Below are 16331 nucleotides of genomic sequence, written 5' to 3' on the forward strand. Positions count from 1 at the left end.
AATGACTGCGACAAACTATATGTGTGAGTGGTAAAAACGTGGGCCCTGCATAGTGTGCAAGATCTTTTTGTTACTCAGCGACAAGGGCCTGAGATGTTGGGCTCAGAATTAAGATACTGGACATAATCATTGCTTTATGTTTTTACAGAGACTTGCTTTTTGTGAATGATTTGCTCTCTGAATAATCTCAATCAACATAAAGTTTACTCAGGGATGGAGAATGTGCACACGCCTTAATCCTGTTTTTCTTTCCCTCGCTTTCAGATGAAGCAGGGTGGCGGTATGACAGGGACATTGGTGATCCTAAGGTGTGGTCTTATTACGCACGTATTTAAACCTTCATTGTAAATTACCTTTTCTCGTTCACCACTTCTAAATTTCATATCATTTTGGTATTAATTTTTTCGAAATTCCTGTTCCCAGCCCTGTGTAGGATGCATATCACTCTGGAATCTGATAGGTAAATGTGGGCTACATCGAGGCTAAAGTTCTCTTTAGTTCAGGTGGATAACATCCAACCACTTTTACAGAGGTTCTTTGGCTTGACTCCTTATCCTGATATTTTTCTGCCCCAGTTACAATTGAAGATATTATTTTCTCTTTAGTCAATGTATATCACTAACTTAGCAATCTAGCCAATACACCGCTTCCCCGCGTCCTTAACATTAAATCGTAAAACCGACGCTCTTCACTTTTCTGTGGAAATCTTTCCCTCAGTCCCTTACGATTACAAGTTGCTCGCAAATATATCACAACAATTGATCAACCTAATCTCTTTGCTGAAGGAAACTTCGATCGCATGTCGAAACTAATAACTACGTAGTTGCCCCAGAAACCTTCTACCATCCTCTGAATCAATCCAATGCAAATCTTGACCAATCGAGACTTTACAACTCGTGTCTTCTTGTGCTTCAAGGAATGCACTGTTTTTTTTCTCTGAGCTTTGATATGCGCTTTGCGATGTTTAGCTTTACTGTGATTGGCTATTGAGTTGTGTTTACTCAGATATAGCATTTTAAAAATGTTCTAATCGCAAGCAGAGGAAGCGACAGACTATGGCTGCAGGAAGGTTCGCTCGTTAGGGAGATTCGCTTACTAATATCTTACTGGCACTCAAGAGCATCCCTGGTGGTTTTTTGGTTATGGATTATAAATTTTGCTCCCCAAACGCGAGTATCACATGCATCTTACGAGACTCCCTCGTAGCACAACGAAGCGTTTCATTTCTTATTATTGAAGACGAAGATGCATATTTCTATATTTTGCAATATTCATTTATTCCAATATATTCTACATTACGTATAGCCTCCCAGAATCTCTCTTCGTCCCGTCGTCCGAGAGGAAGAGAAAGAAAGACGGAGAGATAAGGGGTCTTAGTATAGATCAATGTGTTTAGAGTCTTATTCCTCGTTTAATTAATGAAAATTAGAATAATGAAATCTGTTTAAAACACCTCATTCTAAGAAACTTATTTAAAATTGAAATACTTAATCTGAAAAAGATCACAGAAAACTAAAGCTATTCACTCGAAAAATCTAAAAAATAGATTTACAATACTTCATTTTCTCTGCTTTTGGTCCCCTCTCCTCCTTCTGAAGGCAAAGAAGAAAATCGAACTCGATACAACACCATTCCTTTTAACAACTGTACGCCGAAACTGGCTAGGTCCCCCCATTTCAGTTTAAAATACCATCCTGTTGATCAAACTGTTTAGCGTTGACGTAAAAGCGAGCGGGTCAGTATAAACAAAGTAGCCTACACATAGTCGTGGAAGCAATTAATACTTTCGCCAAACCTCACAATGATCAAGGGAGCTAACAATTACCTAATATTCTGCAATAATAACTCATTGCTTGGCGAAAAGTTTATGACAGGCGACGCAATAATAGCCAAATTGATTTCAGCTAATTAAGGACACGCGGATCCTTTATTAAGTGGGAGCTGGTCGATTTTTCCTCTCTAATATCCACTGTGTGTCGAGTTTAATTCAGGGATCAATCTTAAGACAGATTGAAATAGAGGAAAATTGCTCATCTGAATGACGGGTAATGAGTGCTAGTCACAACTTGGCCGCATAAAAGGATGCAAAGAGTTTCTCCTTGGTACCTTCTAATTAGAATAACCTCTATAACATACATTTTACCTAGTAGTCATAGCCGAGGATAGGTAACTTTCATTTAAATAACACTAACATATGCAAGCCTATGAGTGTTCAAAAAAGCTCTCTGTAAACAGTAAAAGTGTAATTACATTTGTATAGAATAGTTGCCTTTAAACAAATGTTATTTTTAAATTAATTTTTGTAACAACTGATTTCAAGTGTAAAAGTAGGAGCAAAATATGACTGCAATTCTCTGATTTTCTTACTTTTCGTATTTTCGAGTAATTTTCACCAGTAACTCTTTACATTCTGTCGCTGTTGGTCTCTGGTCTGGAACAGGATTGCAGCAAGATATCATAAGATTGGTCCACTCTGCTGGAGGAGCGAAGCTGCCGTCCCCTACGGGGCATCTAGATAGATAACCTTTGACCTCTGTCGGAGGAGGGATTTCTTCACCGTTCTCAATAAGGTCGGTAAATATTTCTTTACCGTACCACATTTCCCACATCATGATGCCAAAGCTGTACATGTCCACTTTTGAGCCGTACTGGATGCGTTCTCTTACTTCCGGCGCCATGTAATGCAAGGTCCCGCATTGGGTACCCGTGATCAAGCTTTCAGACTTCGCCCAACCGAAGTCTGCAATTTTGATGACTCTGTCTTTTGAGATCTGCAAACGAGGAAAGACAGCATCTCAAATTTGCAAGAAGAAACATTTAATATGTCAGTCAAAGTCAACAGTCAAACCTCCCGGAAGCGCACACCCGTAATGTCTAGTCTGGGTGGTCGCTTCCAGGAGGTGGTCACTTACCCAAGGTCAGGCCACAGGAGGGTCTATGTTTTTAAGTAATCAATTTGCACATAGTGACCGGACCCTTTTGCCAGCGCTTATCAAAACCTACGTGTCAACATATAGTAGTAACTTTTAGTGGTTCATTCTGGGTAAAAATCCTAGTATCTGTATATGTGGTGATTGTTTTGTATCTCACAAATGGCTTCAAAACATTGTATACTCAATGCAGAAAGGCCAAAGTTCACTTCAACTTGTTGCAAAGCGCCACGGGCAAATTGATACAGCACTTTACAAATCCTCCATTACTATTATTATTATTATTATTATTGTTATTATTATTATTAGAAAACAATTGAAACTTGTAAACAAGCATCTCTAGAAGTACTCGCTTTCTAGAGGTGGTCGCTGTCGAGAGATTCTATTTATGGTGATTTGACTTGGAAAATTTTGGTATTTTAAAAAGTGGTCGCCAACGAAAGGTGGTCGCTTACGAGAAATGGTCGCAAAGGGAGGTTCGACCGCATACCTCCTCGTGGTTTATTCAAGTTGCTAATAGCTGAGTTCACAGAAAGATTTCAGATATTAATCGAAACAGGAAATATCATTGCTACAACGTGTATTAATATATTTAAACTTGTGTTTTAAGAAAAGGGTATAACGTTTACTTCCGTCGGGACTGTAACAAAGGTAAGGTGCGAAGAAGGCCCCTAAGTTTCCACCTTTGAGTGTCAGCTCGTTTAATTTGCTATTCATATCTCCTAGGGTTTATTTCCTTCTTTTCCGTCCGCAGACCCATTTTTCCTGTGTATCCCACTAGGATCGTTAAGTCGTGTAGAGGTGTTCAATTCATTTACTCATTAACTCATCATTGATTTTAAATGGAGCTTGAAACTAAAAGAGAGCTCCAAAGAAAACGCAGAAAAACCACAGAGGTAACAAAAAAAAAACATGGAAATCTAAGGAAAAGCTAACACAGATCAAGTTTAGGAAACTGGAAAAACGTCAGCGCGAGCTTTTAAACAGGTGTAATTATTAATTAAATCAGCTCATATAAATACAATCATCATTTTCAAAAGTGTAAAACAACGACAGCTCTTTCAAGGTCGAGAGAATAAATAGATTATTGCTAATGCATTAACAAACCAGCATGTTGGACAGCTTAATATCCCGATGAACAATGCCAAGATCGTGAAGAAATTCCAGCCCCAGTAAGATATACAAGGTACATCGAAGTATTTTAACTGCTGCATCCTCCGTCATCCAAGGAGTGTTTCTTTTTTTGTTGACGATTTGATCCTTCAGACTTGAGGCGCACAACTCAAGGACGATATCCAAGGAAATCAGCCGGCCATTTTGAACATTCATGCACACTCCATGGAAAGTCAAAATGTTTTTATGTTGTACTTGCCTGTGTGACGGGAAAGAAAGAAAACCGTTTTAATTACTCTTCAGCATTGCAATGTAAGCTTTCCTTTCTAAAGTTACTCAGAAAATACGATATAATACAACTGATTATGCCGGTGTTAAAGCCGTAGCGAGAACGTTTCCAAGTTCCGGTGCACTATGTGCCTCTTTACCTATCACCCATATGTATTCGGACAAACAGCGGTATATTTGAAGACCTTTGAGGTAACTTTGTGTGGCATTTAAAACGGTGCAGCTCAAAAGACAAGAAGCAGACTTTTAAAGTATGGTAACACCAGGAAAATTTCCTGAGTCAGTGTGTGCAGTTGTTTGACTGTCTTACTATCTGTTTAGCTATCCAGACACTCATACCTTAATATTCCTGCTTCTTCAAGAAACCGAGCAACACTATGCGGATGAAGCTCTTGTTGTAGCCTTTTTACAGCAACACTCTGTCCTTTTAGTGTTCCCTTGAAGACTTTGGCTGAGCTTCCTATTCCTAGCACTTCTTCCATATTGCAAGAAAGCTTTTTGCCATCGATTTGGCCAGACGGGTACATGACTGGTACTCCGTTTTGGATGGCGTCAAACAAAAGGTTGTCCCTCATAATCCGCAGTTCCCAAGACAGGTCGACCATGGCCCTCTCTTCCAGGGCCTTCTCTTCCAGGGCTTCTTCATCTCCTGATTCATCTGCTATCCTCCTGAAAGCCTCACATTGCTGATCGTATTTACTGATGATCGCTGAATGGCATCTCTTTATTTGGGAAATTTGATTTTTTTCGTTAGCTAGTTCTCTTTGGACATGATCCGGAAGACTTTCTTTAATGAAAGACTTTAGAAACTGTGGGGAAAGTTCTTTTAAAGCTTTACAAGGATCTTCCCTGAGCTGATGTTCCTTGAGATACTTTGCGACGGCCATATAACCGAAAGCGGGTGCAAAGAGAGCTCCTGCAGCTAAACCAACAGGAATCAACACTGGCATAAAAACTACACCAGCTGCCACAATCATCTTTTTCATTCTTGCGTAGAAAGGCAAACAAATTCTTCCAGATGCCATTTCAAAGGGAACAGACTGATCCTCTGAGTCAAGAACACGGTCAATGTCACAAATGCCCTTTTGAAGATCAGAGAAATATCGAAGACGTTTTTCCTCCAGGTCTGCACGAGCTTTCGCGAAATGTTTTTCTCTATTTTCCACGCTTTTAAGCAAAGAATGTAATCTTCGATCTATGCATTTACCAAGTTCGAATTTGATCCGTCTGGAACTATGACGATGACCAATAACAGGCAAGTCCTTTTCGGACCAATCGCAAAATTTCTTCTGAACTTCTTCAGATCTCAAGTAGGACGTAAGCTCTTTGCACAGTTCTTCTTCGTGGAAATGAATAGCATCGTCAATTTCATGGATGTGAGAGCCTTTCTCGAGCTTCTGCAGCAACTCATTAAGTTCTTCCCTTACCTCCAGGCATTCGTTTCTACTCCTTTGAGTATTTTGTATTTGCACTTTTGCCAAATCCTTTAGCCAGCTAATCTGGCCACTTATCCAGCTGTTGATTTGAAACAAAGTTAATTCCGTATTCGATCATTTTAGATACAGTTCAAATCGCAACCCACCCTTAAAAGGACCAGTGGCTGAAAGTTATGCAGGTGCTACCCTTGACTTTAAACTCTTGGCCTTTTCCTCGGCCAGGCTGGTTTAAAGGCGGCAATGACTGCCTTCAAGCGAAAATCCTAACTGATAGTGTCTCCAATATCAATAGAAGCCTCTTCCAAGATGTCTTGACACTCTACCACCCTTCAGCTATTGAATCTTCCCTGCCTACTGACGGAGCAGTGGCAAGGAATAAGCCTGACGGCTAGTCAAGCTAAACAGTGCATTTTCAAAATAAGCTCGGAAGCCCCCTTCACCTTAAGAGCAATTTAGAATAGGCGGAGGAGTCCAAAACTAACCCTCTCCATCCCTGTGCTTTGGACGCACAACAGCCGCTGACCCACCCTGTAATGGGCCAGTCCCTGTGCTGCGTATCGGTGCTGTCCTTGACAATAAGCCCCTCCATTTTCAGCTAAGAGGTTTTTGCAAACCCTCGTACACCTGCTACTTCGGACTCTCGACCACCCCCAATCACTGGGTGTTCACCACTAGCAGAGGTGTGGCAGGACAGGAACCTGACTGTTAACCTTGCAACACAGTGGGTATGTTTTGCGAATCCAAGCAGATATATCTTTGTAGACTCAACGAAACATACCCAAAAGTGCAGCAAGTTTCACCTCCCTTCCCAAGCCCCCTACTTTGGAAACTGAAAATTCTCTCCTATCCGCCCGCTGCAGTGATCTAGTCCACCATCTGAGGTGCAGGAGGGCATGAGCCTGACTTTAAATCGTGGGAGACAGTCCAAGACACAGAGTGATCATCCACTAACTGAGGTGTCACAGGGCACGAGCCTCGCTGTAAATCATTCAAGACAGCGGGCGGATTTTTGTAAATCTGGTTTTTAAGAGATTAAATTTGTAAATTTGAATCAATACGTTCTGAAATTCGTTTCCCATAGATTAGATTGTCAAACAAAAAGCTTTTTTTACTTACAGATAGAAGAAGGTGGCTTTCATTTTTACATCACGATGTAAAAGGTCCTGAATTGCACAAATGAGCGTGTACAGATCATCATTCATCTTGCCTGTCTCCATTAGCTCCTCTTTTGCTGTGTTCATAGATATTCTGACTACTTGACATTCTTCATCAAGTTTGGGAATTCTTTCCCTTAGCCTGCGTATGATGTTCTTTTGGAGCTCCTCTGTTTCGGTTTCGTCATCTTTTCCTTCCATTGCATCCCACTTGTTGCAGACGAAAAGAGCAGATTCAGCAGTGATGCCTGGTTCTTCTCTTCCTTCGTAGAGCTTCTTCCATTCATCCAATACTCGAAGCTAAAAAGTAAAAAAGTTAGATGAAATAAAATTTCTTACAGAAGACTCTCGGCGTCTTTTGTCAAGTAATCCCACACTTTCCCTTAGTTGTTGTTCCCTCTCTACATCAACATTATACTCCACTTCCTTTCTCTTTTTTAACGGGTCTGATGTTTATCAACTAATTCTTGTATTTAATAGCATACTCACTGATATAACAATTTCCTACATTTTCTAAAGTTTTTCATCAGCAGAAGGAGATGTAACAATGAGCTCAATTTTGGGGTTATCCTTTCGGTTTTTCTATACCTGGCTCTTTTTGTTAGACAAATGCCATTTTAACCTTGTATTTAGTTCTTCACATGTTGAACCTACATATAATCTACCGTCATCAAACATTATCTTATATATCTTACCATTCCTGTATAGACTATTAAACTTACTATTTGTCAGTTCCAACGTAGGTTGTTCTCTTGTAACATACCTATTGTTTAGCTCTTTGAAGTTCAGATGAATGAATTCAAACTTTCTGGTACGAGATAATGCAGTATACAATTGTTTTTTAATCTATGCACTTGACATCATATATATTATAGTTCTCATTTATGTCTGCACCTTGGTATTTATACACTGTAACAGAGAAACCGGGGATAAAGTGTTCTGCAAACTCAGCAAGATCAAACTATTTACCATTTACCTTAACGTTAATATATGTTTAATATCCTCAACAGTAAACTCCATTTATTGAATATCTGTTTGTCTTTGATATTTTGTGTTGCAATTATAGGAGTACCAATGCAAGCTTTATACTTTTCATACTTTAAGTCAATGGTTTCATACTTCTTGTTCACTACAATCCTATCACAGCATTCCGTAATTACTCTTATCCTGGTAGCATTCAGATAACAGATCTTCTTATTGTACTTACCAATTGGTTCAAAGTAAGTGGATATCTTTCAGTGTCAACGAATATACCATGCATATTATTGGTCTCTTTATCACCAAAAGTTTGTAAGGCGAATGAAGCAATGTGAACATCGCCAATGATCAAAAATGCTTTAGACGCGAACGAGTTACTGTGTGACAACAACACTGTGAAGACCCATCATGTCAATCGATCAGATTTAAAAAAACTTGGCTTTCTAGACAAGATCTTCAGTAAAAAACAATTCTTTTTATTTCCAACAAAGTTTGTAAGAATGTCAAGGCGAATAAACGGCAAACATTTCTAAACGCTTTTGCAATACAAATACGATTATTATCTAACCAGAAGATGACCAGAATCCAAAGAAGGGCTAATAGGCAATTGCAGAGTAAGGTGTTTGGATTTTGGGAGAAATGTGAGAATGGTAAAAAAAACAGCGGCTCAATTACTGAAATCGATGTCGACATTAAACGGACCTTCAAGAGCAGAATAATTGCATGATATATATAGCCTTTACATGTTCGCTTGATCTTTAAAATACATAAAATTTTATCGTAAATCAAACGTTCTCGATCATGAATAAATGATTCTTTAAAGTTAAAAAAACATGTGGTTCCGTGTGGTTGCTATGGTTGTCATACAAGAACTCGTTCGTGCCTAAAGCTTGTTTGGTCATTGGCGATGTTCACCTTGCTTTGTTCGCCTTGAAATCCTTATACACTTTATTGGAAATAAATAGGATTGTTTTTTACAAACGACCTTGTCTAGATGGCCTAGCTTTTTTTTTAAATCTGACCAATTGACAAGATCTTTAGTGAAAACATAATTTTTTTTTCTTCCAACAAAGTTTATAAGGACCTCATGGCGAATAAAGCAAGGTAAACAACACCAATGACTAAGAAAGTTTCAGACGTGACCGAGTTATTGTGTGACAACAACGCTGTAAATACTCATCATGTCAATCGGTCAGATTTTTTAAAGAAAACTTGGTTTTTTGAACAAGATCTTCAGTAAGATAACAATTCTTTTTATTTGCAGCAAAGTTTATAAGGATGTCAAGGCAAATAAAGGAAGGTGAACATCGCCAATGCTTTAGACGCGAACGAGTTGTGTGACAACAACACTGTAAAGACTCATCATTCCATTATTAAGAATGTGCATACACCCACTTCAAATGATGATGCAGTTATTAAGGTATTTTGGGAGACAACATACAGAAAAAAAAGTGATCATAACCAATTATTGAGATTTGGAAGTGGTAACAGATGGGATTCTGATGGTAAGACCATTTATGACCAGAGTAGAGTTCAATATGATGATGAGGCTGTGACCTTGAAGCAGACGAAAGATATCACAGATAAGAAAATAGATATGGATAATCTGTTGCCCCAAACATTGAAAAGCATGTTATTAATACCAGATTATGACAGCAATGATAATAGTGATAAGCACGTGGTCAATAACAAATATGTTGATAGTAAAACCTTTACTTTGGTTTTGATATGAAAGGCAATAGGGAGATTAATGTAGTGGACCAAACAAGTGCAAAAGATGGAAGCAATGAAAGTAATGTTGATACAAAACAAGTAGTTTGTTGAAAACTGATGGTACAAGGGTGATGACTGATAATTTGAATATGAATAGCAGAAGTAAGAATTATGTCAAACAGTTACAGGCGCATTAAAGCACACATGCTGCTGATGTTAATTTTATCAATACAACTATCAACAATAATAATACACAAACAACTACTAATTATCAGAAGTATGTTAATGATAGATTGAATCAGTCTGTTGGAAGTACAGATTTGGAAAACACATTTGTATACATTAAGAGCAAAAGCGGGCGGTTTAGTGATGAAGATGATATCACAGGGCTTAAATTCATTGATCAAGACTTTCATTAGTTCAGTAAAAAAACCTATGAAATGAAACTCCATTTAGATTCCAGTAAAGGGTATTATTGATCTCGTGTTGGTTTGAATATGTATGAAGTACTAACTGGTGAATACACAGTGGTATTTGAATTATACTTCCCCTCTGCATCTATTGACCATTCATCTGTTGACACCTATAAGCCAGCAGTGGTGTAGAGACAATTTCTAGGGTTTCAACTAATTAATTTGCAGATCATACCAGATCATTGGTTCATATAAACAAGTACAATAATATAACAACTAACCATTTGATGATGGATTTGGTATTGCAAATTAAGTCAAGTGTTGCTTATTCACAGGATTTGGTCATTCATGTCATAGTTTTAATGGCATCTTGGGATATCACGATGATGTTCCATTGAGCACGTGGAATAAAAAGTTTGAAATAACTAATGATTCTCTTAATTTCATAACACCTGTTAAAATGACAAAAAAACAGTTGAAAATACAAGATGCAACTAATGATGATAATTCTATTACAAAGAAAGTGTTTGATGGTAAAAAAACAAAATGTTTACTGTTATTACAACAACCTTTCACATAATAACGGTACTGTAGTAGGACCAGTTAAAAAGTGGAGCTAATGTTTCAATTAAATTTAATGTAAATTAAATATGACTTTATCGAGGTAGTATATTCTATAGTACACAGATTTTCTTACTATGTTACATTTGTTATCATTAAAGCTGCAGAATTCATGCATTGGATCATAACCATCTATTTGTCCATAATTAATGTAAACCATCTTATGATCTTTATTTTCCAGTTGCTGTTCATCTCAACACTTTACAGGTATAACTGATCGTTTTTTTATTTGTTTATAACAGAAGGGACATACTATATCCTCCCATTCATCATGAATTATTTTGTTACAATACATTCTATATATTATTACATAGATATTATACCTATGAATATATTCTCAGTTTTCCTAAATCTGCCAATGTATAATGTAATTCTGCTTCTGCTTCTGCTATGTTATCATCATTGAAATGTGTAATATTACCATAGTCATAAAAATAAAAGGTATCATCATCCAGTTCACTATCATCTATAAAACTACTGTCATAAGTAACATCTGAATAATCACTTTATGAGTATTCACTACCTGAACATGTTTCTTCAGAATCCATGTACACTGTCACATTACATAAAAAATACATGGCCTTATAAAAAAGGTTAGTAACTACTACATGAGCTGTGGATGACAAAAGTTGCCTTAAACAGCCACCCCATTTGTGGTGTGAGATTTCGGCTTTAGAGCACCTTTAGTATTTCCACTTGGACTTACATGTACTGGACTCTGATTGATGCATTCTGGTTTGCTTGCTATTTTTCTTTGTTTATTGTAACAATTAATAATGGTGAATATATGAAAGTTAAACATTCTGTTAATGTCGTGAATTCTTGGACGTCACCACTAATTTTAAGTAATATTTACTTAATTTCGATGTGCAAGTTGGTTTGTAAAATGCTTAAGATTGCTTACCAGGTCCTCTTGCAATCCTCCGGCCTGCGGACTGTTTATCACGTAAATGAACGCATTAGCTTGAGAAAGGTTGTCCATGAAAATACTTTTAACATGATCTGATTCACCAATTCCTGGGCTGTTCACAATCACTATACCACCCTAAATTATAGAGAGAGGATTAATAAACTATGAAATTCGAAAAAGCCGAAAAAGTGCAGCATCCCTGACAAGGAAATAAATCTAAAGCAAATCTTAATCTGAAAAAGGTTCAAGAAATCTTCAAGCTCCATTGTTGGAGGCCAAAGGGAAAAAAGTAAAGAAAAGTGACAAAATGTCCTTCAAAGGCCAAATGTGGTGAGTCTCCTGGGAAAAATGCTCTAAAAGAATTATTTGAATCTTCAATATACAGTTGCTAAACTTTTAGCATTCTAGGTATAGTTTGAGGTTCTTAATGAAGAAACATAATCAGGTGTTTTGTTAAGGCTTGGTGATCTGATTAAGTAAACTTGAAAGAAAATATGAAGTCTCGTTAAGATTAAAATGATTGTTACTATTATAACTTTCCTTTTCATACATAGTAGATTCTAAAGGATTGATGATTGATTGAGTAACATTCTTACCTCTAATAATGTGTTGGGAAGCATTATCTCTATTTTCTTGCACCAATCTTCATCCTCTATTGACTTTTGAATGTACTCTTTGATTTGGTCCTCAATGTTTCCTCCCTTGAGGATACGTTTATGTTCACTCTTGTTGGAAAAGTGTAGCACAATTTCCTTCTCTGAACCATGGGATATTTCACAGGTAGTAATAGTCTCTTTCTGGATATTGGAAGGAAGAAGTTGCTCACCAAGCAATAGATTGATCAGACTGTTCCTACCAGCACTGGTCTCACCTGTTAAAAAATATTAGATACATTCTGTGGATGTGATCCAAAATTGGCTGTTATTAACTGTACACAATACTGCACAAACCAAAGTACTAGAATGACCCTTTAATAGAGATCAAAGAACAAAACATACATGTTGCATTGGTGCATTGACAGTAATTGGCCTTCAGATCATTGTTACAGGCAGCAATGTGGAGCCTTTGTTGTTTAAAATACAATTCGGAGGCTACTATGATTTACTTCAAGTGTCTGCTAAGGGGAAATTAAAAACGAAGGAAATCATAACCCCTAAAAATATCCGTCACTGTTTCCATCAATGTCCACTTGCAAGAATGTTTAGATACAAAGTTAGTGTGCTGATTCAAACTAGGTTTTGTGAGGGCAGCAGTATGTAGGGCTGTCTGCTTATAAGTGTCTTTTGGCCAGAAGTACAGATGTTGGCTTCAAGTGCACAAATGTTTTTGCTTGGAGAAAAGTGTGCCCTATGGGTACCTATTTTTAGACCTACCAGCAATGAAAACGGTCCATTTCTCCCTCTCAAGGTCTGCGAGGCGTCTTTCAGCACCAGCCTCAAATACCTGATTGCCTTCCGGAGTAATCAAGTTAGTTTGCTGCTGAATTTCCTTCACTTTAAAATAGTATTGTTTCAGTATCCGTAGCTGATTTTGAGTATCCTCCAGGTCTTTTAAGATCCATTGATATCCCTAGTATAAAAAGGTAGATGAAAATAAATAAACCTGGATCAAAAATACCTCACCAACCCTAATTAAGCCAGTAGTGTTTTGCAGTACTCGGCCTTGGATGAAGTCCTGCCTCAATGGTAAAACAATGCCACTCCTTTGCTTCAAATAAAGTTTGAAAACTTTACCTAAAAAATTTCTCATTTGTTCCATCAGCTGTAGAACTTTCAGACACATCAATTGATCTGATGCCAAAATAGATTGGTTTTGTAACCATCCTAACTCTACCGCTGATCTACAGGCTTTCGACTACATTTTGACTCTGCATGTAGTCTAAATTTTACAGGGAATGACTTTCTGGTATGTACATCCTGACGAGATATTGTTACGAACGTAGCTTTGCATGACATTAAATGTGTGTGATTCGAGGAAGAGTTCTATTCTTGGGTTAGATCATCCACATTTAGGGGGATGTAATTAAACTCTAGAGGATTTTACTCCTGTATACATGAGCTCTACTTTTAAGCAAAGATAAACATTTAAACAAAGTAATGAACAAACAAACGCTTTCAAAACGATGTTCAGATCAGAGTACATGTACATGGTAAGAGTTCCAAAAGGAGGCCAAATCCATCATAATCTAGCACAGTTATTGCTGCCTTGCTTATATATACTTCTCACCATGGGATTGCTGAAGAACAGCAAATAGAAATAAATCCAGCCAAATTAAAGCGTTAATGACTGAGAAGTAGTCTTCAGGTTAAGGAAGAGGTACGGGAGATAAAAGATTTTTTGCAGAGACAAAGTACACCGGGTTTTAAGCAAATCCGTGTCGTTATGGACCATTTCTAGAGAAGAATCCACCACAAAAACTGCTCGTAAGATACCAGTGATCTTTTGAGTATATTCCCATTCTTGTTACATGAATATATTCGGACGGTTTTATATATAGCAGACGATCAGTGAGACAGAGATAACAAATGTGGTAAACACACTCTGTTGTCAGGTGTAAGATGCACAACTAATCAGACGAACATGGATGTATGTTGTCACTCGCGGTCGATTTCAAAATATTCTTAGCGTAAAGAGCAAAACTGAATGTGAATACTGTCGAAAGCTTGCGCCTATCTGGTGCGTGAAAAAAATTAAGAGCTTTCAGCCCTCGATTAACTTTCTTCGTTCGAACAGACGAGCACATCCAAAAAATACCTGTTGCTTCGCATACGGGGGCAACAGAATCCACTCAAAATTCATAACCTACGTGCACGGCAGTCGTCTTGTTTTCTCAGACCTCTTTCTCGTTTCAGCTTCCGTTTCATCCAAATGCGCAATGACTAATGTATACCTTTCTGCTTCTTTTCCGCATCAACTATATGCAAAAACCGTGAAGATCAGGAAGAAGTGTCATTCAACATTTCTGGTAGTAAATGCTTGCTCCGTCGGTATTGGATTACTTAATGCTGGCGGTTTCTATCCACTGAATCTTTGTTTATTCACCCGTATCGGGTCAAGGATTAAGATCTTAATTTAAACGGGTCTAGGATATCTCTATTTCATATTTTCGGGAGGTTAAATTCCATGCACGAAGTTTCCAGAACTGGCTATGCATTTCGCGAACTATTAGAAAAAACAGACTAGTTTCAATATGAAAGAGTTAATACTTTTCTTCGCATACATAAAAAGTTTTGCTCTTTGTCTCTTGCCTGGACGCTGGGTTGACCTTCATTGTAAGCATACTCTACTGCTTCGTCCGGTTTGTAATTTTCATTTCCGTGAAAATTCATGTTTTGTGTGCGGAATTGTCCACTGACTTCCATTAGGCTCGTTCCTTGACCTATTTTTAACCGATAGGATTGATGTTTGGAATGAACATATTGTCGATGTAAAGTACGAGCAAACTGGTTTTTAATTACCCGTTGACATGCTCAAATTTTTACATACTTTGATTGTTTCATGGACGCGCTTGCTCGTAGGTGAACTATTTATAAATACGTAAGCATAGACGAAACTTGCTATTGAGGGATCAGCGCTTAGAACAAGCCACGATTGAAAGAAAACATAACTTTGCATCTATATTGACATTTTGTTTACACATCCATGAATTTAGTGAAATAAAACTACTAATTCCTGCTGTCTATCGCGAACATTCTATAAATAATACTCTGTTCATTTCAAAACAAGGTCCTTAAAATTATCTTTCATGATCAATTATGATGTTAATTTTGATTTTCGCTTCATATTTTGATGAATTATGTATAATATGTAAGTCTATGTGAAACTTAGTGCATCCCGCACCGGAAAAATTAGAAAAAAACATACGTCTGCGTCAATGTTGACATTTTGTGTACACCTTTATGATGTTAGCAGAATTCTCCTAGGTCTGCTGTCTGACGCAAATTTTAACATTCCAAAGCAAGGCAGTGATCTGGAAAACACTGCATATGTATGGCCATGCAACCAATTTGGCTTTTTAGTTTGATGAAATATAAAAGTTTTAGTTTTGCATGTCTTCCGTTTTTTGAGGTATGTTTGTTTGGCCTTGATTGATAAATAAGAGCTTACCATCTCCAAAGTCCCGTTTGATTTCCTCAACTCAGCGACTCTCTTTTCGCACAGTTCCTTTGTCCTTCCCATGTCCGTAACCTCCTCTTTGACACATAGCAGCTCTAACTCTTGCGCCACATCCAAAACACTTTCGCTTCGCCGTTTAACAGGCATCGGTTTCGACCCTCGTTTTATCTTGTTTTGACGTCTAGTCACTGAAAGTAGTCATTAAAGCTATCGAGTCTCTTGCGATGTTTCATCTAAGCTGAGTACAGTTAGCCCGAGCGCGATTCAGCGACTTATGTCTTCAGTCGCAAATTCAAAGCTGTCGGAATAGTTAACTCGAAGAACCACCTATTTCTAAACAGTCACTGCCACAGGATGATACTACTTCAGGAAGTTCAACCTTTTCACCTTTTATTTTCATCCGCTTGAGTGATCAGTTTACTAAAAGCAATAACGGAATAGGAAAGAAACGAGGAAATCACGTCTGCTCAAAATGTGCTTCCGTGGCGAATTTCATCAAGACACGTATTATGTATTTTGGGAAGTCTCTCTTATACCAGGCTTTGAAATAGCTAATAATTAAAATATAAATGTAGCAGAAGGGTAAGGAAGTGGGTACAGTGGACACAGAGGACCAGAGGAACAGAGGGTACAGAGGACAAGAGGCACAGAGGACCAGT

General features: G+C 37.7%; 1 protein-coding gene across 4 annotated transcripts; it reads right to left on the reverse strand.

The window, feature by feature from the left end:
* Nucleotides 1-1286: 1286 nt before the first annotated feature.
* LOC131775138 (uncharacterized) lies at nucleotides 1287-16015 on the reverse strand. Of its 4 annotated transcripts, none has more exons than XM_066169243.1 (8): nucleotides 15664-16015; nucleotides 12930-13125; nucleotides 12153-12427; nucleotides 11551-11691; nucleotides 6884-7221; nucleotides 4671-5846; nucleotides 4038-4302; nucleotides 1287-2771 (listed from the first exon to the last, which is right to left on the reverse strand). In XM_066169243.1, exons 1-8 carry the CDS (start codon nucleotides 15817-15819, stop codon nucleotides 2364-2366), a joined length of 2955 nt encoding a protein of 984 aa, XP_066025340.1. In that variant the 5' UTR covers nucleotides 15820-16015; the 3' UTR covers nucleotides 1287-2363. The 4 variants fall into 4 exon arrangements, with proteins under 4 accessions (XP_066025340.1, XP_066025341.1, XP_058947208.2 ...); XM_066169244.1 differs by lacking the exon at nucleotides 15664-16015 and adding an exon at nucleotides 14777-14830; XM_059091225.2 differs by lacking the exon at nucleotides 15664-16015 and adding an exon at nucleotides 14447-14535.
* Between the last annotated feature and the right edge of the window lie 316 nt (nucleotides 16016-16331).

This window comes from Pocillopora verrucosa, chromosome 6 (assembly GCF_036669915.1).
Source record: "Pocillopora verrucosa isolate sample1 chromosome 6, ASM3666991v2, whole genome shotgun sequence".
In the NCBI taxonomy this organism is placed as follows: Eukaryota; Metazoa; Cnidaria; class Anthozoa; order Scleractinia; family Pocilloporidae; genus Pocillopora; species Pocillopora verrucosa.

Coding starts and splice junctions, on each gene's coding strand:
- LOC131775138 (XM_066169243.1), bottom strand. CDS start 15,819: ATGCCTGTTAAACGGCGAAGCGAAAGTGTTTTGGATGTGGCGCAAGAG. Junction 13,126..15,663: donor CAAACGGGACTTTGGAGATG/GTAAGCTCTTAT, acceptor TTTTTATACTAG/GGATATCAATGGATCTTAAA. Junction 12,428..12,929: donor ATGGACCGTTTTCATTGCTG/GTAGGTCTAAAA, acceptor ATTTTTTAACAG/GTGAGACCAGTGCTGGTAGG.